This window comes from Saccoglossus kowalevskii, chromosome 8 (genome assembly GCF_978046115.1).
Source record: "Saccoglossus kowalevskii chromosome 8, keSacKowa6.1, whole genome shotgun sequence".
Taxonomy (NCBI): domain Eukaryota; kingdom Metazoa; phylum Hemichordata; class Enteropneusta; family Harrimaniidae; genus Saccoglossus; species Saccoglossus kowalevskii.
This window is the reverse complement of record NC_140648.1, coordinates 11,528,042-11,555,595: the sequence shown is the minus strand read 5'-3', so window position 1 is coordinate 11,555,595 and position 27,554 is coordinate 11,528,042. Positions and strand designations below refer to the sequence as shown.

Sequence of the window (27,554 nt, the reverse complement as noted above, 5' to 3'; positions counted from 1 at the left end):
TTACCAGGCGGTAAGGGCGTACACAAAGAAGAGATACAGATACATGTAGTCCAGTATGTAACGCTTAGTAGGTTTATTCTTAATACACAGTAGATCCAATTCATGACTGGTAAAATCACTAACAGTCCATTTGACTGCAGCTTCCCTCGTTCCCAATCGAGCTGATGTTAATGTCGATTCAGTCGTTGTTGCTCTGATCTTCGCTGCTGCTCTCTTCGTGTCGTCTTCTTCCAAAACAGCTCTTACCATTTATACACATAAGCAAACAAATTAGGTCATTGTTAGTTCAAGGATTGTTTTGATTGAGCAGTAAATAAAAATTGTGCCTACTTAGAAGGCAGCAGAATTCAATGAACACTGGGGAAAGACAATCATAATGTTGTCGTGGGGAAGGTACACATGTGACGTAGACGTTAAGTTCTAAATATAAAAACACATAATTTTCCAGGTTTACATAAGGGAATGGTTAGGGCAAATTAAATATATTTTATTATAGATAAAGTGAACTGTAAATAAGTTGCTCTATTAGTATTGTATCTATCATAGTATTTCTATTAACATCGAAACTTAATAATGTGGGATTTCTTTCGAGAACATGAATTTATTCGAATTTAACACTAATTAGTGGATTAAAATTACACACGTTTTGTAGAGGTGCTTTGAAGGGAAAACGTTTCTTGTCACTTCACTTGAAACGTATGTCTACCATATACCTTTATTCGCCATTTATGATCCCTGAATCACACAGACAATAATTATGTAATATTGAATTCAAAATTAATGTAATCTCGGACATTTCCCTAACCCTGCAATTTATTTTCTAAGAGAACACCCCAAATTATATATAATATACGAACACCAAAACGGGTACCTTTTATCAAAATTCAATTTTATTTTTGTAAAAAAATAATGTTATTGCTGTATAGGCCTCCCGATTTATCTTTAGTCATTAACATAGAGAAGTTCCGATCTGGGCTCAGTTCACAGAAAGCTCGAGACGGTCTGATGTCGGATGATTGATGTCGGTAATTGCGAATGCATATCATCAGATGATAATCTGAATAGTACCGAGTAGAGCCGATCTGGGCCGATCTCTATAGTTGTCCAAGCTCAGTTAATCAGGGGCGTCGATCATGGGGGGGGGACAGGGGGGACACGTCCCCCCACTTTCTGAAGGATGGGGACACAATATCAACTGTCCCCTCCACTTTCCAGACTTACCCAAATATCAATAATAGGCTTATATCAAAGCCTGCGTTTGTGTAAGGCCTTTGGTTCTGTGTACATGTACTGTATTCTTAATGATCAAGAATGAAAATCCCCAAGTATGCACCAAATGACTTCATTTTGGTTGCATTTTTCAAAAATTTCTACCTTCTGAGGGGGGCACATCCCTCCTCGGGGTTACACACCTATATTCCGACACCCCTATGTTCCGACATTCCTATATTCCGACAACCCTATGATGCTAATAGGTTCTGACACCTACGAAATTTTAGAAACGTTTTTGACATTTCACTGCGTTTTTATCTCTTTACTATAAGAAAAAATATCATTATTCTTCTTCAAACACTATTCTACGCTCACCTTTTGTAACACAGTGTTACATTTCTTTACATTAAAAAATAACTATGCCGGATTATAATACTTGCCACTCTTCTGGCCATGGGTTTTCATGGAGGTGTTTTTGTGATCATCGTCGGCAATATTCTCAGACGCGATGTATCCTATCAAGCTTCAGACGCAAAATATTTATTTTTTTAATTATTGCCAAACGTTCAGGTCAACAATAAACTATGTACCTGACAGTCTTCATGTGGGCCTCTGACAACTTGTACTCGGGGAGACCTAAATTACATTGTTTAGTACTTTTATGTTCGACAATCATTCAATAAATTCTGAGCCGGCCAGAATGTGCCATATTTTCAATGGAAATATGTACGCTAGTGGTCGGAAGCCAAAATTGGATAAATACCCCTCCCCATGGTAGAACAAAGCAACATGTTTTTTCTCTGTTCAGCGCGATCAGTCTAGTTACAGAATATTGACTGTACAATTAAAATTTAAAAAAGGCTGTCAAATTTACATGCCATAAAATAGACAGAAACATGGGAATTAATTTGGTCAATTTTGGCTGTAGAATCTGAGCCGTTTTACCGCCGAAAATCAGGGTAAATATGTTAGCTTTAAAAAATTATACACAGCGTCAAATAAAAGGGAATTTTATGGGATCAACCTTATACAAAGATATAATTACGTAATAGCCTGTCACATATTAAATAGGAATACCTTAGACAAACACCATCATGTTATATATCAAATTAAAGCTATATTGGTGTAGCGTACAAATATTTCGTTGGATATTACATTGTATAATCCATTACTTATTGACATTATGAATTCATTAACTTTATTATACGTTATTCAAAATCATCAAATGGCTTTTTCTGGGCAAATCCTGTCTATGATAAAATGAATTAGTCATGACATATTCATTTATTTGAAAATAAGTCTTTTATGCTTTCTCAATATTTTATTTATTTATTTATTTATTTATTTATTTATTTATTTATTTATTTATTTATTTATTTATTTATTTATTTATTTATTTATTTATTTATTTATTTATTTATTTATTTATTTATTTATTTATTTATTTATTTATTTATTTATTTATTTATTTATTTATTTATTTATTTATTTATTTATAACATATAGATAAAAATGGAATTCAAATAGATGGCGAGACGTTGCCTGGCCTAAGATTTACATAAGTAACATATGTAGCAAAGAAGTTTGGGTAATTTACACAAACGTAAAATACAAAATCGACGACTGCACAATGGAGCGATCAGGCTGTTTCAAATACATCTGCAGAACACAAAGGATATTGACAAAAAAATAATGTAAAGTATAAATACGGGATATACATGTTTTGGCAGATATAAGGATAAGTATTTAAATTGTGTATTATATCAGGGGGAAAATCTCTTCTCTCTGGGTTCTCCACACTTGTCAGGGGGGAATCTCGTCTCGTCTCTCTATCGCGTCCCCTTGAGGTACGGGATCGGGAAAGTCACTTTAACTTTACAGTCAAATAAGACACACACAACGAAATACGTTTCAGCTCTCGTCTTAGTCGATCTGTGGAGCACTCTATAAGACACAGCGCCCTGGGGAAAAGTCCCCAAGACTCTCACAAGGCTGAACCAAGACTCGCCCAAGACTGGACTGCCTCAAGGCTCGCCCCTGGACTCTCTCGGACTGCGTCTGTCGTGGAGTATTCGCCAAGACCAACTCAAACTCTCTTTATTCATTTTCAAAACTCTAACCAATTACAAAGCAGTAAAAAGACTCTAGGGCGTAACCTTCAATCATACAGCCAATCACACTAAGTACTGAATACGTCATATCTTTTGATTAATCGTTCACTACATTAATAACTATGAATACCAACTGTCAGAATCGCGACGGATATCTCGTAATTAGTTCCAAATCACTGAGCCAAGTTCCGTCCAAAACTTCAAATAGACCTAAACGATGACAGACATAACACAGCAATTCAGCTAATAATCAATTAATTAAGTCGGTTAACAGATACGCGAAAACAAATTCATGACAATTATACCAACTGTAATTTATGAGTGTAACATATGGGAATATTTTCAGAATAAAGAGGAATATCAGAACAATGCAATGGAACAACGAAGAATAGAATAGAATAGTGCTTTCTGACTTCCTTAATGAAATCTGTCTAATATGGACCTTAACCTTGAACGATGAATTATGCATCAAATTTGCAGGTACTATAAACTCGTGCAATATCCTCGCATTAGAGGAAGCCGGCCTATTGTACATTTGAATTATCGGATATATATCTGATAATTCTCGATGTTTTAGATTGATATTAGACAGGGTCTACAGCTGGGTGGTGGTTTAATTCTCTGAGACCTATCAATGTCTTAGATTGATAGGAAAACGTATAACGTGTGGAGGTAAACAAGGACTGTTGGCCGAAAACACACAATATAGAAATGGAAAGAGATAGTGTGAAACCTTTGTATTTTTTGGCAATCTCAAAAAACTTATGCAAACACTACGGAATGCTAAATGCAGTGCCTATTCATCTATCGCATAATAAATAAATAAATAAATAAATAAATAAATAAATAAATAAATAAATAAATAAATAAATAAATAAATAAATAAATAAATAAATAAATAAATAAATAAATAAATAAATAAATAAATAAATAAATAAATAAATAAATGATTTTAATTAATATGTAGATAAACTTGGAAAGGTGCTACCGAATGTAAACGGCAACCTTGCAATTCCGCGACTGATGAATATCGAAGTACAACTTTCATAAAAAGGTAAAATAATTCTCCGATAATTATCGATCTAAAACTTCGATAGTTAGGCAATCGGAGGATTTAAGGTTGGAACCACATCCAACAGACACGAATATTGTCAAATAATTGTCGAAGTATTAGAATGATACAATGGGCAACATTGTTTGATAATTCTCTGATAATTATCCGATAACATTATGCAAGATCCCGCCTTCACGGACTTTCGAGCATCATGGCCGGACTACACTACAGTTGGATTTCCAGTATTAACCCACAGGACATCCTGATTATATCAAGGTAGTAAAAAGTCACGCACGGCTAGTCAGATTAAGTTTGACACAAGTATACTGTGTGTCGGAACATAGGGGTGTCGGAACATAGTGGTGTCGGAACATAGAGATGTCGGAGCATAGGGCAGTCCCCCCTTCTCAGACACCCCCCTGTTCGCGCAAGCGCGGACATTGGCCGTTTACGCGGACACAAAAGTGTCCCCCTCACTTTTCAGAATGGATCGACGCCCCTGCAGTTAATTGGAATGCTTGAGGTGGTAGGATGTCGGCAGTCAAACAATTCATTAACATAATTTTTGATTCGTCCATAATCAATACTACAATCAGGCAGGTGAGGATTTGAGTAGTTGTTGTTGTTAAACTTGGAGCATGCTTGCATGGTTAGTTAGATCATTGACCCAGTCAAAATTTTGGTTACCAATAACGAAAATATTTATTAGTTCAGCGGTCAAATGCTTGAATTGCTCCTTGTAGTCCCCTGTGAGAAAATGTACACCACATTTAATGAGAGAGACCTATCTCGTGCCATTCCATTAGATCGTATTCGTTCCATTAGAGGGGGTCTTAGCGATCAGCTGCAGGTGACGATGTAATGTGATCAATTCAGCGAAGTCGTGTGATCTCCTGACCATCGATGGGTACACGCTGAACATAAAAAAAAATCTATTTGACTGCTGCCTTTTCACTTAACATTAACATTATTTTACATCTGTTACTGGTGCTTTAGTGTTTGGTGACATGTAATTATAACAGTGTGTGTTAATAACCTTGAAATTGCAATAGAGTGGTCGTTGGCCAATTATCGTTATGCTTAGTTATCAAATATGTATAACCCGCAATCAGGATATACGAATAATAGTACCGTTCTTGTCGAACTTGCTGATCTGTGCGCTCATTTACAACAGCTCATATCACCTTCGAATTGAGTATATAATTTAAGCCTTCTACCAGTCTTGCTTTTGGCAGAACTGATTGTATGCGACAGAGTTTATTTCCCGAAAAAATGGTTTTTGTTTAGTTTGACATAATATCAACATTCATGTATTGGTTTGAATTATAAATGGCTGTCGTTTCAACTGTATTTTTTTGTAAAATTAGTACTAATCTAATAAAATAACGGTGAGTGTTGATTTTTCTAAGATGCAAATAACCACCGAGATCTCGTTGAGTTCGAGCGAGCCTTGTAGTTTGTTATTGTTCCTTAAATGATATTTTATCCACTCTGGTTACCACGTTCACTGTACCGATGTAGGTACATATGTCAGTGGAACAGCTGACGCCATTACGGTAAAGAATGGAATTTTATTTGAGGAGCATTTTTCGGTATTGTCGCTTCTGACAAAATTCCAGCTGACACTTGCCTCCAAGATATACAAGTCGTGCAACAGTGACGTCACTGTTATTGGCGTCGTTCTCTTGTATGGTTGGTAGCCGCGTTAAAGGCAAACAACAGAACAATGGCACATGCATTGTATTTTGCATACGAATATATTGACTTGATGATTTATGTTCCATGCATAACTATTTATTCTATAATAAAACAGCATAAGCGTCTAAAGTGTACATGCAGCTTTCGCTAAAAGGCTTTCAATTATTTCAGTTGATTTATCTCAGACTAATTAATTTATGCAAGTCATTATATACATTGTGTTCTTAGTTCAAGTACAAGCCTGTAATTCTTTAATTTAATTGACGTATAACTTGCAAAAATAACCAATCTTTTCAAATCACTGATAACTGATACAGTAACAAGCGACAATGAAACTTGACATCGAATAAATTATACCAAAACATGTACAAAAACATTGACATGTCCTTTTTACACGCTTCAAGTTTCTATTACCTTTAAGAAATTCTACAAGGCAAGCGAATAAAGCAATATTTCATAATGTTTATGCTAATGATAATTACACTAAAATATAAGTTGGGTAACGAATTCGAGGCGTTGTCAGTCAGTTTTTCTGCACACCTTCCTATGGACAACTGTAATTAAAAATAGTTTAGTATCAAAATAAGTAATCTACAACAAGTATGCATTTGAAGTAGTATATATTGTAAAATCGCAATTTAAGAGTTACGGATTGCATTCCATGAATACGTGTGTAGCGCAAATTTCAACAAAACTTTGATACACATGTCATAAAACAATATATAGTATTCAACAATACACGACAACGCATGGTACGAAATACATGGTACACAACAATACATTATACTCAATACAAGGTGCACAGCAATACATGGAACACATCAATACATGGTACACAACAATACATGGTACCCAATACATGTTACACAACAATACATGGTATAAACAACAATACATGTTACACACAATACATGGTACACAATAATACATAGTATAAACAACAATACATGTTACACAACAATATTAATACATGGTACACAATAATACATGGTACACACAATACATGATATAAACAACAATACATGGTACACAACAATACATGGTATAAACAGCAATACATGTTAAACAACAATACATGGTACACAACAATACATTGTATACAACAATACATGGTACAAAATACATGGTACGTAACAATACATTGTAGATAATACATCGTACAAATTATATGGTATAAACAACAAAATATCGTATAAACAACAGTACATGGTACACAACAGTACATGGTACACAACAATACATGGTACACAATACATGGCACACAACAATACATATTACACAACAATACATGGTACACAACAATACATGGTATAAACAAAAATACATGGCATAAACAACAATACATGGAACACAACAATACAAGGTGCACAACAATACATGATACACAACAATGCATGGTATTCAACAATACATGGTATAAACAACAATACATATTACACAACAATACATGGTATAAACACCAATACATATTACACAACAATACATGGCATAAACAACAATACATGGAACACAACAATACATGGTACACAACAATACATGGTACACAACAATACATGGTACACAACAATGCATGGTACACAACAATACATATTACACAACAATACATGGTACACAACAATACATGGAACACAACAATACATGGTACACAACAATGCATGGTACACAACAATGCATGGTATACAACAATACATGGTATGAACAACAATACATATTACACAACAATACATGGTACACAACAATACATGGTACACAACAATGCACGTTACACAAAAATACATGGTACACAACAATACATGGTATAAACAATACATGGTACACAACAATACATTGTACACAACAACACATTGTATACAACAATACATGGTACAAAATACATGGTACGTAACAATACATTGTAGATAATACATCGTACAAATTATATGGTATAAACAACAAAATATCGTATAAACAACAGTACATGGTACACAACAGTACATGGTACACAACAATACATGGTACACAATACATGGCACACAACAATACATATTACACAACAATACATGGTACACAACAATACATGGTATAAACAAAAATACATGGCATAAACAACAATACATGGAACACAACAATACAAGGTGCACAACAATACATGATACACAACAATGCATGGTATTCAACAATACATGGTATAAACAACAATACATATTACACAACAATACATGGTATAAACACCAATACATATTACACAACAATACATGGCATAAACAACAATACATGGAACACAACAATACATGGTACACAACAATACATGGTACACAACAATACATGGTACACAACAATGCATGGTACACAACAATACATATTACACAACAATACATGGTACACAACAATACATGGAACACAACAATACATGGTACACAACAATGCATGGTACACAACAATGCATGGTATACAACAATACATGGTATGAACAACAATACATATTACACAACAATACATGGTACACAACAATACATGGTACACAACAATGCACGTTACACAAAAATACATGGTACACAACAATACATGGTACACAACAATACATGTTACACAACAATACATGGTACACAACAATACATGGTATAAACAATACATGGTACACAACAATACATTGTACACAACAATACATGGTACACAACAACACATTGTATAAACAACAATACATGTTACACAATAATACATGTTACACAACAATACACGGTACACAATACATGGTACGTAGCAATACATGATACACAACAACACATTGTACACAACGATACATTGTACACAACAATACATGGTACACAACAACACATTGTATAAACAACAATACATGTTACACAATAATACATGTTACACAACAATACATGGTACCCAATACATGGTACACCACAATGCATGGTACACAACAACACATTGTATAAAGAACAATACATGTTACACAACAATACATGGTACACAATACATGGTACACAATACTTGGTACACAACAATACGTTGTACACAATACATGGTACACAACAATACATTGTACGCAACAACACATTGTATACAACAATACTTTGTTGTGTTACACAAAAGAAACGTACCTTCCAATCACCACCCAGCTGTTGCCATGCTCGATTGCGTCATTTGTGATAGCTCCATTTGGCTTTATGAATCCTACAAACGGATGTAGTGTATTGTCGACATACTTAGGACCAAGCATTCCACACTGTTTCTCAACAAGGACTGAGTTGTCTTTGATTTCAAAACGTATTTCATTGCGTTTAGTTTGTTCGTTCTTGATCCATAAAATCCACCATTTTGCAGTTACTGAAAAAATCAGCCTCATGTATTCACTAATGACCTGAATTTCAATATTTCCATCACTAGTCACGAACGTAGTACCAGAAACCAAAACTCCGCCAACCTGTGTGAACATATTACATGAATTTGTTTAAACATTTGCATTCACATTCTATTTGAAGTAACGAATCCATATACTCACATCATAGGCTCATAATCAGAGTTTGGTTGATGGTTCGCTTTTAGAATATATATATCATGAGGTTGACTATTCCGTTGACTGATTTACAATAACTATAAACTTATTCGTCATATCAGAATTGTAATCTCACCACTTGATTAACATGACTCTTCCTAAATATTATCAGGTTACTAGTTAATCTTTATATCAACCAGACAAACATGCTAGTTGCAATATGTTAGTACTAAAGACAATTCTATTGTATGAATGCAATCGTTCTAGTAATGTAATATTAATAGTCATTCTGTGATAGGTATTTTTGATGGTTAAAAACCTTTCACTTAGGTAACCGGGGTTCGGTCGTTTCCACGCTAGGCTAACAAAAGACACACACAAGCTTCGTTCATGTTCCCAAAACGATTCTCTGCCCAGTCCCGGGTTTTCACCCGAGACAGCATTAAATCCATCTTTATTTCTTGTCACCCCTTAACCAATTACAATCAGTATAAGAGACTCCAAGGCCTTGCCTTCCAACAAACAACCAATCACATGAAAGTTTTACACATCATAATCAATTAATTACTCGTCAAGCTGTCTAGAGAAAACATTTCTATACATTGTCAACACTAACTAATATTGATGGGGTAATAATCTCGCACTAACATTCCACCAAGATACTACCTTTTTTAAACTCGCAAACAACATTGGTTTAGAATTACAGCTACTGTCTTGTATCTTAAAAACTGCAGAGTCATAAGATGTTTTTGGTTGATTTCGACCAGCTCGCCATCTGGTCTTGTCATTAACCTTTATCAGTATATGTCATGACAACCACTGTCAAACTGACTGAAATATAAATCATGATAATTCAACCAAATTTGATCATTCGCCCTTTCCTGGGATCACAAGCAAAGAAGTGGTAGAAATGTTTAACTTCAAGATATTTATATCTTGAAATGGCCGATGCCTTTCATTTACCCATTAGGGGATTGTGTGAACAAAGTGTGCACGTAATTATTCTAGGAATGTCGAATAAAATATAGTAGCAGCAAACAAAGTGGCTTGAATTGACAGTGAATTTGAATCAGACTCTCGACATCAACGGAATGAAATCTAAACATGAATGACACCGTAAAATAAAAGGAATTTAAAGAAAACACCAATCCAAACAACATAATGACCCCCAAAGAAAAAGCTCCACAAATGTAGAAGAATGCAATTTACATACCTGTATGGACCCATCATCTAAAAGATCGATAGTATTGCCATCAGCAATCACAGTCGCACTCTCTATACTCTCAACATTGGCTTTAACAAACACGTGTTTGACAACCATTTTCAATGAATGACTTGCTTGTAGACATGTGTCAGTCAGAATGTAACTACAAGGACCATTGAAATCAAACCGGATATTCTGGAAGGTGGTGTAGTGTGGCTCGCCTATACAGCTTGTACAATCACATGGACAATCTGTGAATAATTAAACAACATGTGTGATTCATTGAAATGAGAAATAATTATTAAAATTATTGTTTTTACTTGGTCATGCAAATAATATACCTCATATTGTACACCCATGTTACTAGTATATTCCTATACCTCAAATTTCTTTATCAGTTTTCTATTCAAGAGATTTTGGACGAGATGGAAAAAAGGGGTCGGTCGTATGGAATAATCCTCCTAAGCCTTTGATACGACAAATCCTTTTATTTTAATTGCAAAACGTGAGCTTGAGAGGTAAACTGTTACTTTGGTTTAAGATTTATTTTTAAAGCTGTTACTATATCAATATATTTGAATTATATGAGCTAAATATTAACTATAGCTTCCCCAAATTTGTCTAAATAGGGTACATATGCCAGGAGCAAACTTAATAATGCATATATTGATGGCGCATTCAGAGAAGACAAAGATGACAACTTATTAGTAAGCTATATCGGATATTCTATAGGTCAAACACAGCTAAAAATATACTACCTCCACCTTTTCACATATATTTCACAGCAATTGAACATGCATACAATGTACAAGAACAAAAACATTCCTCTGAACAAATACAATTATTTCGATGGTCCTGTTATTCGTTTAGTGTTAAACTAAAATATTAAGCTTAGTTAGCAATAATAATTAAATAAATCTGTTTTATTGTACTTACCAGTCGATACACTAAAATTACCCAAATATGATGTTAGACCATTCTTTTCTAATTGAGCATCGATGTATACTGTGGTGCATGGTGCAAATGGTCCGAAATACACAGTCCATAATGAATGATTTCCGATAAAGAAATCGACCGGACTTTGATTAATATCTGTCCAGGTAGTCGGCATATTGGCAGGATCAGTTGAATATTTAATCTGCATTACACCTCCACGAAACCTATCAGTAAAGTCACTTATCCAAAACGGAACATAGGTACAGGACGTAAATAGTAAGTATACAACCACAATACCTAATGAATGCATAATATACATAATGTATGTTAATTATTTATACCATCACAGTATCTAACGAATACATACATATACATAATGTATGTTAATTATTTATACCATCACTATCTAAGGAATGCATAATATACATAATGTATGTTAATTATTTATACCATCACAGTATCCAATCAATGCATAATATACACATAGTATGCTAATTATTTATACCATCACAGTACATTATGAATATATAATATACATAGTGTATGTTAATTATTTATACCATCACAGTGTATAAGGAATGCATAATATACATAATGTATGTTAATTATTTATACCATCACAGTATCTAATGAATGCTTAATATACATATTGCATGTTAATTATTTATAACATCACTATCTAATGAATGTATAATATACATATTGTATGTTAATTATTTATACAATCACAGTATCTAATGAATGCATAATATACATAATGTATGTTAATTATGTTTACCATTGCAGTATCTAATGAATTCATAATATACATAATGTACCTATTTATACCACTGTAGTACATATTTATACCACAGTACCTATTTATACCACTACAGTACCTATTTATACCACCACAGTACCTATTCATACCATCACAGTACCTAATCATACTATCACAGTGCCTATTTATACCATCACAGTACCTATTTATACCATCACAGTACCTATTTATACCACCACAGTACCTATTCATACCACATCAGTACCTATTCATACCATCAGTACCTATTCATACCATCACAGTACCTATTCATACCATCACAGTACCTATTCATACCATCACAGTACCTATTCATACCATCACAGTACCTATTTATACCATCACAGTACCTATTGATACCACATCAGTACCTATTCATACCATCACAGTACCTATTTATACCATCACAGTACCTATTCATACCATCACAGTACCTATTCATACCATCACAGTACCTATTTATACCATCAGTACCTATTCATACCATCACAGTACCTATTCATACCATCACAGTACCTATTCATACCATCACAGTACCTATTCATACCATCACAGTACCTATTTATACCATCACAGTACCTATTGATACCATCACAGTACCTATTTATACCATCACAGTACCTATTCATACCATCACAGTACCTATTTATACCATCACAGTACCTATTCATACCATCACAGTACCTATTTATACCATCACAGTACCTATTCATACCATCACAGTACCTATTCATACCATCAGTACCTATTCATACCATCACAGTACCTATTTATACCATCACAGTACCTATTCATACCATCGCAGTACCCATTTATACCACCATAGTACATATTTATACCACAGTACCTATTTATACCACCACAGTACCTATTTATACCACCACAGTACCTATTCATACCATCACAATACCTATTCATACCATCACAGTACCTATTCATACCATCACAGTACCTATTTATACCATCACAGTACCTATTCACACCATCACAGTACCTATTTATACCATCATAGTACCTATTTATACCACCACAGTACCTATTCATACCATCACAATACCTATTGGTACCACCACAGTACCTATTCATACCATCACAGTACCTATTCATACATCACAGTACCTAATAATATCATCACAGTACCTATTTATACCATCACAGTACCTATTTATACCATCACAGTACCTATTCATACCATCACAATACCTATTGATACCACCACAGTACCTATTCATACCATCACAGTACCTATTTATACCATCACAGTACCTATTTATACCATCACAGTACCTATTCATACCATCACAATACCTATTTATACCATCACAGTACCTATTTATACCACCACAGTACCTATTCATACCATCACAATACCTATTCATACCATCACAGTACCTATTCATACCACCACAGTACCTATTCATACCATCACAGTACCTATTCATACCATCACAGTACCTATTCATACCATCACAGTACCTATTCATACCATCACAGTACCTATTTATACCACCACAGTACCTATTCATACCATCACAATACCTATTCATACCATCACAGTACCTATTCATACCATCACAATACCTATTTATACCATCACACTACCTATTTATACCACCACAGTACCTATTCATACCATCACAATACCTATTCATACCATCACAGTACCTATTCATACCACCACAGTACCTATTCATACCATCACAGTACCTATTCATACCATCACAGTACCTATTCATACCATCACAGTACCTATTCATACCATCACAGTACCTATTTATACCATCACAGTACCTATTCATACCATCAGTACCTATTCATACCATCACAGTACCTATTTATACCATCACAGTACCTATTCATACCATCGCAGTACCCATTTATACCACCATAGTACATATTTATACCACAGTACCTATTTATACCACCACAGTACCTATTTATACCACCACAGTACCTATTCATACCATCACAATACCTATTCATACCATCACAGTACCTATTCATACCATCACAGTACTTATTTATACCATCACAGTACCTATTCACACCATCACAGTACCTATTTATACCACCATAGTACATATTTATACCACAGTACCTATTTATACCACCACAGTACCTATTTATACCACCACAGTACCTATTCATACCATCACAATACCTATTCATACCATCACAGTACCTATTCATACCATCACAGTACTTATTTATACCATCACAGTACCTATTCACACCATCACAGTACCTATTTATACCATCATAGTACCTATTTATACCACCACAGTACCTATTCATACCATCACAATACCTATTGGTACCAACACAGTACCTATTCATACCATCACTGTACCTATTCATACCATCACAGTACCTATTCATACATCACAGTACCTAATAATATCATCACAGTACCTATTTATACCATCACAGTACCTATTTATACCATCACAGTACCTATTCATACCACCACAATACCTATTGATACCACCACAGTACCTATTCATACCATCACAGTACCTATTTATACCATCACAGTACCTATTTATACCATCACAGTACCTATTCATACCATCACAATACCTATTTATACCATCACAGTACCTATTTATACCACCACAGTACCTATTCATACCATCACAATACCTATTCATACCATCACAGTACCTATTCATACCACCACAGTACCTATTCATACCATCACAGTACCTATTTATACCATCACAATACCTATTTATACCATCACAATACCTATTGGTACCACCACAGTACCAATTCATACCATCACAGTACCTATTCATACCATCACAGTACCTATTTATACCATCACAGTACCTATTCATACCACCACAGTACCTATTCATACCATCACAATACCCATTTATACCATCACAGTACCTATTCACACCATCGCAGTACCCATTTATACCACCATAGTACATATTTATACCACAGTACCAATTCATACCACCACAATACCTATTCATACCATCACAGTACCTATTCATACCACCACAGTACCTATTCATACCATCACAATACCTATTTATACCATCACAGTACCTATTTATACCACCACAGTACCTATTCATACCATCACAGTACCTATTCATACCATCACAGTACCTATTTATACCACCACAGTACCCATTCATACCATTACTGTACCTATTCATACCATCACAATACCTATTCATACCATCACAGTACCTATTCATACCATCACAGTACCTATTCATACCATCACAGTACCTATTCATAGCACCATAGTACCTATTCTTACCACCACAATACCTATTGGTACCACCACAGTACCTATTCATACCATCACAGTACCTATTCATACCATCACAGTACCTGTTTATACCATCACAGTACCTATTCATACCACCACAATACATATTGATACCACCACAGTACCTATTCATACCATCACAGTACCTATTGATACCACCACAGTACCAATTCATACCATCACAATACCTATTTATACCATCACAGTACCTATTCATACCACCACAGTACCTATTCATACCACCACAATACCTATTTATACCATCACAGTACCTATTTATACCATCACAGTACCTATATAGCTATTTATACCATCACAGTACCTATTCATACCATCACAGTACCTATTCATACCATCACAGTACCTATTCATACCATCACAGTACCTATTCATAGCACCATAGTACCTATTCTTACCACCACAATACCTATTGGTACCACCACAGTACCTATTTATACCATCACAGTACCTATTCATACCATCACAGTACCTGTTTATACCATCACAGTACCTATTCATACCACCACAGTACATATTCATACCATCACAGTACCTATTAATACCATCACAGTACCTATTTATACCATCACAATACCTATTTATACCATCACAGTAACTATTCATACCATCACAATACCTATTCATACCATCACAGTACCTATTCATACCATCACAGTACCTATTTATACCATCACAATACCTATTTATACCATCACAATACCTATTGGTACCACCACAGTACCTATTTATACCATCACAATACCTATTTATACCATCACAGTACCTATTCATACCATCACAGTACCTATTTATACCATCATAGTACCTATTTATACCATCACAGTACCTATTTATACCATCACAATACCTATTTATACCATCACAATACCTATTGGTACCACCACAGTACCTATTTATACCATCACAATACCTATTTATACCATCACAGTACCAATTCATACCATCACAGTACCTATTCATACCATCACAATACCTATTTATACCATCACAGTACCTATTCATACCATCACAGTACCTATTTATACCATCACAGTACCTATTCATACCATCACAGTACCTATTCATACCATCACAATACCTATTTATACCATCACAGTACCTATTCATACCATCACAGTTCCTATTCATACCATCACAGTACCTATTCATACCATCACAGTACCTATTCATACCACCACAGTACCTATTTATACCATCACAGTACCTATTTATACCATCACAGTACCTATATAACTATTTATACCATCCAGTACCTATTTATACCATCACAGTACCTATTCATACCATCACAGTACCTATTCATACCATCACAGTACCTATTCATACCATCACAGTACCTATTCATAGCACCATAGTACCTATTCTTACCACCACAATACCTATTGGTACCACCACAGTACCTATTTATACCATCACAGTACCTATTCATACCATCACAGTACCTGTTTATACCATCACAGTACCTATTCATACCACCACAATACCTATTGATACCACCACAGTACATATTCATACCATCACAGTACCTATTCATACCATCACAGTACCTATTTATACCATCACAATACCTATTTATACCATCACAGTAACTATTCATACCATCACAATACCTATTCATACCATCACAGTACCTATTTATACCATCACAATACCTATTTATACCATCACAATACCTATTGGTACCACCACAGTACCAATTCATACCATCACAGTACCTATTTATACCATCACAGTACCTATTCATACCATCACAATACCTATTTATACCATCACAGTACCTATTCATACCATCACAGTACCTATTCATACCATCACAGTACCTATTCATACCATCACAGTACCTATTCATACCACCACAGTACCTATTTATACCATCACAGTACCTATTCATACCATCACAGTACCTGTTTATACCATCACAGTACATATTCATACCACCACAATACCTATTGATACCACCACAGTACATATTCATACCATCACAGTACCTATTCATACCATCACAGTACCTATTTATACCATCACAGTACCTATTCATACCATCACAGTACCTATTCATACCATCACAATACCTATTTATACCATCACAGTACCTATTCATACCATCACAGTACCTATTCATACCATCACAGTACCTATTCATACCATCACAGTACCTATTCATACCATCACAGTACCTATTCATACCATCACAGTACCTATTCATACCATCACAGTACCTATTTATACCACCACAGTACCTATTGATACCACCACAGTACCTATTCATACCATCACAGTACCTATTTATACCATCACAGTACCTATTCATACCATCACAGTACCTATTTATACCATCATAGTAACTATTTATACCATCACAGTACCTATTTATACCATCACAATACCTATTTATACCATCACAATACCTATTGGTACCACCACAGTACCTATTTATACCATCACAATACTTATTTATACCATCACAGTACCAATTCATACCATCACAGTACCTATTCATACCATCACAGTACCTATTCATAGCACCATAGTACCTATTCTTACCACCACAATACCTATTGGTACCACCACAGTACCTATTTATACCATCACAATACCTATTTATACCATCACAGTACCTATTCATACCATCACAGTACCTATTCATACCATCACAGTACCTATTCATACCATCACAGTACCTATTCATACCACCACAGTACCTATTCATACCATCACAGTACCTATTCATACCATCACAGTACCTATTCATACCATCACAGTACCTATTCATAGCACCATAGTACCTATTCTTACCACCACAATACCTATTGGTACCACCACAGTACCTATTTATACCATCACAATACCTATTTATACCATCACAGTACCTATTCATACCATCACAGTACCTATTCATACCATCACAGTACCTATTCATACCATCACAGTACCTATTCATACCACCACAGTACCTATTTATACCATCACAGTACCTATTCATACCATCACAGTACCTGTTTATACCATCACAGTACCTATTCATACCACCACAATACCTATTCATACCATCACAGTACCTATTTATACCATCATAGTACCTATTTATACCATCACAGTACCTATTTATACCATCACAATACCTATTTATACCATCACAATACCTTTTGGTACCACCACAGTACCTATTTATACCATCACAATACCTATTTATACCATCACAGTACCAATTCATACCATCACAGTACCTATTCATACCATCACAGTACCTATTCATAGCACCATAGTACCTATTCTTACCACCACAATACCTATTGGTACCACCACAGTACCTATTTATACCATCACAATACCTATTTATACCATCACAGTACCTATTCATACCATCACAGTACCTATTCATACCATCACAGTACCTATTCATACCATCACAGTACCTATTCATACCACCACAGTACCTATTCATACCATCACAGTACCTATTCATACCATCACAGTACCTATTCATACCATCACAGTACCTATTCATAGCACCATAGTACCTATTCTTACCACCACAATACCTATTGGTACCACCACAGTACCTATTTATACCATCACAATACCTATTTATACCATCACAGTACCTATTCATACCATCACAGTACCTATTCATACCATCACAGTACCTATTCATACCATCACAGTACCTATTCATACCACCACAGTACCTATTTATACCATCACAGTACCTATTCATACCATCACAGTACCTGTTTATACCATCACAGTACCTATTCATACCACCACAATACCTATTGATACCACCACAGTACATATTCATACCATCACAGTACCTAGTCATACCATCACAGTGCCTATTTATACCATCACAGTACCTATTCATACCATCACAGTACCTATTCATACCATCACAATACCTATTCATACCATCACAGTACCTATTCATACCATCACAGTACCTATTCATACCATCACAGTACCTATTCATACCATCACAGTACCTATTCATACCATCACAGTACCTATTCATACCATCACAGTACCTATTTATACCACCACAGTACCTACTGATACCACCACAGTACCTATTCATACCATCACAGTACCTATTTATACCATCAGTACCTATTCATACCACCACAGTACCCATTCATACCATTACTGTACCTATTCATACCATCACAGTACCTATTGATACCATCACAGTACCAATTCATACCATCACAGTACCTATTCATACCATCACAGTACCTATTCATACCATCACAGTACCTATTCATACCATCACAGTACCTATTTATACCACCACAGTACCTATTGATACCACCACAGTACCTATTCATACCATCACAGTACCTATTTATACCATCAGTACCTATTCATACCACCACAGTACCCATTCATACCATTACTGTACCTATTCATACCATCACAATACCTATTCATACCATCGCAGTACCTATTCATACCATCACAGTACCTATTCATACCATCACAGTACCTATTCATAGCACCATAGTACCTATTCCTACTACCACAATACCTATTGGTACCACCACAGTACCTATTCATACCATCACAGTACCTATTCATACCATCACAGTACCTGTTTATACCATCACAGTACCTATTCATACCACCACAATACCTATTGATACCACCACAGTACCTATTCATACCATCACAGTACCTATTGATACCACCACAGTACCAATTCATACCATCACAATACCTATTTATACCATCACAGTACCTATTCATACCACCACAGTATCTATTCATACCACCACAATACCTATTTATACCATCACAGTACCTATTTATACCATCACAGTACCTATATAGCTATTTATACCATCACAGTACCTATTCATACCATCACAGTACCTATTCATACCATCACAGTACCTATTTATACCACCACAGTACCCATTCATACCATTACTGTACCTATTCATACCATCACAATACCTATTCATACCATCACAGTACCTATTCATACCATCACAGTACCTATTCATACCATCACAGTACCTATTCATAGCACCATAGTACCTATTCTTACCACCACAATACCTATTGGTACCACCACAGTACCTATTCATACCATCACAGTACCTATTCATACCATCACAGTACCTGTTTATACCATCACAGTACCTATTCATACCACCACAATACATATTGATACCACCACAGTACATATTCATACCATCACAGTACCTATTCATACCATCACAGTACCTATTTATACCATCACAATACCTATTTATACCATCACAGTAACTATTTATACCACCATAGTACATATTTATACCACAGTACCTATTTATACCACTACCTTACCTATTCATACCACCACAGTACCTATTTATACCATCGCAGTGCATATTCATACCACCACAATACCTATTGATACCACCACAGTACCTATTCATACCATCACAGTACCTATTCATACCACCATAGTACATATTTATACCACAGTACCTATTCATACCACTACAATACCTATTCATACCATCACAGTACCTATATATACCACCACAGTACCTATTCATACCATCACAAAACCTATTCATACCATCGCAGTACCTATTTATACCACCACAGTACCTATTTATACCACCACAGTACCTATTCATACCACCACAGTACCTATTCATACCATCACAATACCTATTCATACCACTATTTATACAACCGCAATACCTATTCATACCATCACAAAACCTATTCATACCATCGCAGTACCTATTTATACCACCACAGTATCTATTTATACTACCACAGTACCTATTCATACCACCACAGTACCTATTCATACCACCACAATACCTATTCATACCATCACAGTACATATTTATACCATCACATTACCTATTTATACCATCACAGTATCTATTTATACCACCACAGTACTTATTCATACCATCACAAAACCTATTCATACCATCGCAGTACCTATTTATACCACCACAGTACCTATTTATACCACCACAGTACCTATTCATACCATCACAATACCTAATCATACCATCACAGTACCTATTGGTACCACCACAGTACCTATTTATACCATCACAGTACCTATTCATACCATCACAGTACCTATTTATACCATCACAGTACCTATTCATACCATCACAGTACCTATTTATACCATCACAGTACCTGTTTATACCATCACAGTACCTAATGCACGCATATTATACAAATTGTATGCGTTTTATAAGCTTGTATTCTATGAGCTTGGTGAAAATTTCGGATACCAACTTCAATATTATACTCAATCACATACCTTCCCTATAAGGCCAATTACAGACGATGGCCTCTCACCTAATCATACATGTCAATTACGCAACCAATCTAATACAACCGGATGTAAAAAGTAGCTAATCATAACCATCTTATTTGACCAATTATAACGTTGTAATTAAAGCCTTTCGCTCCCGAATTCGGAATGTTTATCAATCGACATTACTTATAAGGTGCTTAGCTGCATTCAATACGGATGTCATTCAAACAAAGACACACCTATCATGTTTGCAGATACACAACAGCAAACCGTGTGCAATCACAATTATGTTCAAAATAATACTAATAATAACATCAGCGCCACTTATTTTGAGTATGGCATTAATGGACACCGCCATGCCATCTAAAAAAAGAATACGATCACAAGCACAATACATATGACAGTCTGAAATGAATAATTGCGACAATTTTTAGTCCCTGTTCGGACGCAGTCCGAAAACGGGGACTTTTGTTTTGCCCGTTGTGCGTCCGTCCGTCCGTCCGTGCGTCCGTCCGTCCATGATCACCTGTATCTCGAACATGCATGGACCGATTAAGTTCAAACTTCACTCATGCATCACACATTATATGGGACATATGCACATGCATTTTTTTCATGATCCGATTAACGATAGCCGAATAGCGGCCATTTTAAGACCGAAAATGCATCAAAATCGCACATTTTCACCATTCCGGACCCGGATCTCAGTTATGCATGGACGGATTTTGTTCAAATTTGGTACATACATTAAACATAATAGGACCTTGATGCACGTCATTTTTTTTTTGGATCGGGTTCAAAATGGCCGACTGGCGGCCATTTTGTTTTAAAGAATGCAGTTCTGGATCCGTATCTGAGACATGCTTGGATTGATCGAGTTCAAACTTCACACACACAAGGTACATCATGTCACAAATATGTATGTGCATTTGTTTCATGATCTCATTAACGATAGCCAAATGGCGGCCGCTTTAAGGCCGAAAATGCATTGAAATCGCACATTTTCACCATTCCGGACCCGGATCTCAGTTATGCATGGATGGATTTTGTTCAAATTTGGTACATACATTAAACATAATAGGACCTTGATGCACGTTTTTTTTTTCGGATCAAGTTCGAAATGGCCGACTGGCGGCCATTTTGTTAAAGAATTCAGTTCTGGATCCGTATCCAAGACATGTCTGGATTGATCAAGTTCAAACTTCACACACACATGGTACATCATGTCACAAATAGATATGTGCATTTGTTTCATGATCTGCTTAACAATAGCGGAATGATGGCCATTTTAAGGCCGAAAATGCATCAAAATCACGTATTTTCACAATTCCAGAACCGGATCTCAGTCATGCATGGATGGATTTTGTTCAGATTTAGCACAATGTGTTGTACATATGCAGGTGCATTTCGGTCATGATCTGCTTTGAATGTATATGTCACTCAAATATGAACGGAACGGGGACGTGTCATTGACAATGACTTGTTTTTTTAGAAATGCGTCATGGCCAATTTGCTAGAATATGTAATTTTAACTAGTTTTGTTTTATACTGTATAATCATATGTGCATTGGACTATGATTTATCCATGAACTGAAAACGCCCACGTGTAGCCCACATCTGGGTGTTCTTTTTAAGAAACAGTGAAATTTACTAATACTCATGTAAACAATCAGTAGACATGTGTATTAGTAGTTTTAGTTTTTATCTAAACGAATACTGTTGTGAATCATGCAGACACATCATTTTGTAGTTTAATAAATCATTGTATAAGAGTACCATTATAAGATATATGCGTTCGTCCATACTGCATTTTTGTCAAGTTAATAAAAGTGAATAAAACTGACCGTCAGTTGAAGTTAAATCGATATCCATCTGTCTTTTGGTTGAGCTTGACCCTCCAATATTGTAATTTTCTACGGCATTCTCTAAAGAAATTAACGTTATCTGTGTGTAAATAACATGCAATAACTGATGTTAGCATCGCTTGAGAAGAAATTTCAAATGCATTCAGTCTGTACTTTTACTCAGTAAAAAATGAAATGTGGCAAATGTTTCCACGAGCATTAATCATATACACTAAGATAAGTGTAATGGGAATGCAATGACAGAGTACATGACTACTCAGTTCCAAAATCACAAATATTTATTTGGAGGAGTCGAGATCTCTCATTCAAAGTAACCTACATTATTTCATTTTTCTTTATACATTATTAGTTTGCTGCAACTTTCGATAATTAATACTCCCATGTGCACCTTCAGATCACTCCTCCACTCACACTTTCTATCCGGGAAACTAAGTGAATGTTTTATGCTCCCCATAACTCGAAGTTCGGTTAACAGTTAATTCAAATTCGAGTTATTAAATTTGAACATTGAACAAAACAACACATCTATGTTGCCAGTAACTCGGTGTTCAATTAACTGTTTATTAAAGTTCGAGTTACTAAATGTGGACGTTCAACAACAACACAAATATATATTGCTCGTCACTCGAAGTTCTGTTAACTGTTAATTAAACATTGAGTTACAATTTGGGCGTGGTTTCTCAATAGTGGGCGTGGTTTTTAAAATATGGGCGTGCTCATTTGTGTAAATGTTTTCGTAAATCGAACAACTCAGCATCTCTTGCCAACGGCTACGCTTCTTTTGGTTTATACGCAATTTGATTTGTGCCTAGATGAGTGGGTTGAAAACAGCTCAATTATGTGGGACAGTTTCAAATACAAAATAAAAAGTAAGACCATTAATTACAGCAACAGAAAATACCAAATATCGATACCCTGAAAAATAAGTTGCTAACTCCAGAGATACGACCAACGAACGAATCAGGTGATACAAACACGACCAAGGTGATCATTTGCCCGACGTTAGGAGGGCACTAATGCCCATATTCTGGCTGTAATATTGTTATTACATACCTTTAATAACGTAAAGAATACGGGGTTTATATCTTAATGTTTAAAGGTAATTCTTATTGGTAAAAAAGTACGTTTTAAATCAAGTTAAATCAAGCTGTAGTTCCGCGAATTTCTTCGATTATTGGATCTCTCTGTTGCTATTGACGACGGTCCGTACATGGCTGACTGGACCGTAAAAAATCCCCGGATGTTTATATTCTAAAGTTTGCGATTGATTGGCGGGCGGGTGAAGCCATGTAATAACAATATATTATTGAGGGGTGGATAAATAGGTGTCTGGGAGCTTGGGATACGGTATGACTATTTTCTTAGAACAATTAGAAAAGTCGCACTTTGCCTGTTTCTTCACGCTAACACACTTACAGCTCCAAAACTAAGCAATTCCTGTAGTCAAAAAAACAACAACAACTAAAGATGTAAGTAGAAACGAAGCGTTCGAGGCTCCGGTTCGATTACACAAAGCAGATCCCCTGGCAAAGATAGTCCGAGCCCCGAGTTTCCCTTTGCGTTTTGGCCATATTAACGTTAAACCCAGCATAACAAAGGAAAAACACTGAAGCAGTCAATGGCAATATTCGATAAATGATTATTTTTTTTAATATAAGAACAATCAGACAAATTATCTCTGGCGAACGAAAACGACCGTTTTAACATATCGCTAACAGCGCCATCATCGGTTGAGTATCACATTTATAACTTATTTGATCGATGATGTACTTCACAGTTCGAAAACTGAAATTGCTCGAATATTGGCGTACATTCAAATCCGATCATGAAACTGTAGGAAACACGATTGCTTTTAATATGGAGCGAGTACCGTCTCTAAAATGAAACATAGTTTAGAACAACAGTTTTCGTTACCAAACTATGCGTTAAATACGAAACGATTGGACAGGAAGTCAAGATAGTCACGCGAGGAGTATCCACCACATTTGGACTACCGCTCCGCAAATTAAAATAATCACAGTGAATTTGGTTTCCCCTCAAAAAGGACTATTTTTAGCTGATATTTATCGGATTGAAGATCTATATAACCCCCTCATATACTCATTTCCTGTCAACAGCTAGAGGGTATAAACACAAACTTGGAAACAAGAGACGTGTTTTGAAAGAAATGCGTCTGTTATCATGCGAAAACTGTTACAGTGATAACTGGGCATTTTACGTGTACTGAGGGTAGAAGCGGTGCACGGGACCGACAGCTTTACTAGCCCTCTAAAAGAGGCATTTCCCGTTCGAATGCCACAAGGCCGGCATGTGGGTAAAACACCTTCTCTTTCTCGTGGATACGCACTATGCGAGTCGAACCATGACTGCCCGACGCTGCAAGGTCAGGCTCTCTTTATTTCTTGGTGCATCCAATGTAGAGATGAACTGAGGCCGCTGTCACCTTAAATCGCACGCTCTAGTACTTGTTAATATATAACTAATTTGGATTAGATACCGGAATGAACGCACAGGGTTGGTCCTGTATGTACTAGAACCTTACTAATTAGTAAGGTTCTAATTAGTAAGGTTCTAGTTGCAAATGCCTACAAACTCGCAATGGAAAATGAGTTGATAAACATACGATTCCGATTCTGCAAAGAGCATTTTGACACTGCCCGACAATTATAACTAGTTGGACATTACGTTTTCACTTTCGCTAACTCTGGCATCCCACTTCTCTGATATTTTTCTTGTCCGATGGCAGTCAAATGATAGCGTTATTTAGGAATGGGCCGCAGCTTCCATGCTCATTACTAGACCAAAATATAAAACACATTCGAAGACGACTGTGCAAGCCATGACAAAACTGATACCCGACCAAAACATATTTTTACGATAACTGATCATAAAATCTCCATACAATGTGAACAGTCTTCTGATACCAGCACCAAAGCATACCGTCTACGTACTTTCATTAGTCGAGGTACCCCTAAGTCTGGAACTTAGCTTCCTACCAAATAGTTGTTTTCTGTTGTAGTTCACAATCAACAATTCTCGGCCCCCGTACCATCGCCGACAAAAGTATGTATTGAGTTGTGTTCGAACAGACAGTGAAAGGAGAACTCAGCTATGTTCATCCTTCCAAAATGAACAATGTATTAGATTTTTATGTACAGCCGTTAAATAACTAATTGTAGATGTTGCGTATATATGGTGACACGACTATCTAATGTGACATTCATGGGAAACGTTAGCTTCAATCTAGGTTTAAAAAAGTAACGTTTGAAATCTGACGAAATTGCACTTTCCACTTCGATCACGAGAAAACAACCTTCTTGTAAAACAATAAACTAAAACAGTAATAGTTTTCAACAAAGTAACTGTGGAATTCTAAATAAAACCAGAGCTTATGTGCAAAAGTAAATATGGTTAGAACACTGGACAAATAATCGTGTAACGGAAATTGATGTATACATAAGTAAGAGTTAAAAAAACATTATCTTACATCCACATCAGTTCCGACAACTTCTGCCTCCTCTCGTTTTTTCACGCTTTTCCCGCTACATAGTGATGCAACTATGACACATATAGAAACAAATATCACGACTTTCACCAT

The 27,554-nt window shown here is 35.7% G+C and overlaps 1 protein-coding gene across 1 annotated transcript; it reads right to left on the bottom strand.

Moving 5' to 3' along the window:
* LOC102807543 (uncharacterized) lies at nucleotides 1-27,554 on the bottom strand. Its single transcript, XM_085502690.1, has 7 exons — nucleotides 27,444-27,554; nucleotides 23,958-24,035; nucleotides 23,444-23,456; nucleotides 11,700-11,996; nucleotides 10,773-11,014; nucleotides 9,165-9,487; nucleotides 1-241 (listed from the first exon to the last, which is right to left on the bottom strand). Exons 1-7 carry the CDS (start codon nucleotides 27,552-27,554, stop codon nucleotides 1-3), a joined length of 1,305 nt encoding a protein of 434 aa, XP_085358816.1.

What these genes read in the sequence shown, in the direction of transcription:
- LOC102807543 (XM_085502690.1), bottom strand. Translation starts at nt 27,554, where the DNA reads ATGGTGAAAGTCGTGATATTTGTTTCTATATGTGTCATAGTTGCATCA. An exon ending in TAATTTTAGTGTATCGACTG is followed by an intron (nt 11,015 to 11,699) that starts GTAAGTACAATA and finishes AATTATTCACAG; the next exon opens with ATTGTCCATGTGATTGTACA. An exon ending in TAGATGATGGGTCCATACAG is followed by an intron (nt 9,488 to 10,772) that starts GTATGTAAATTG and finishes ATGTTCACACAG; the next exon opens with GTTGGCGGAGTTTTGGTTTC.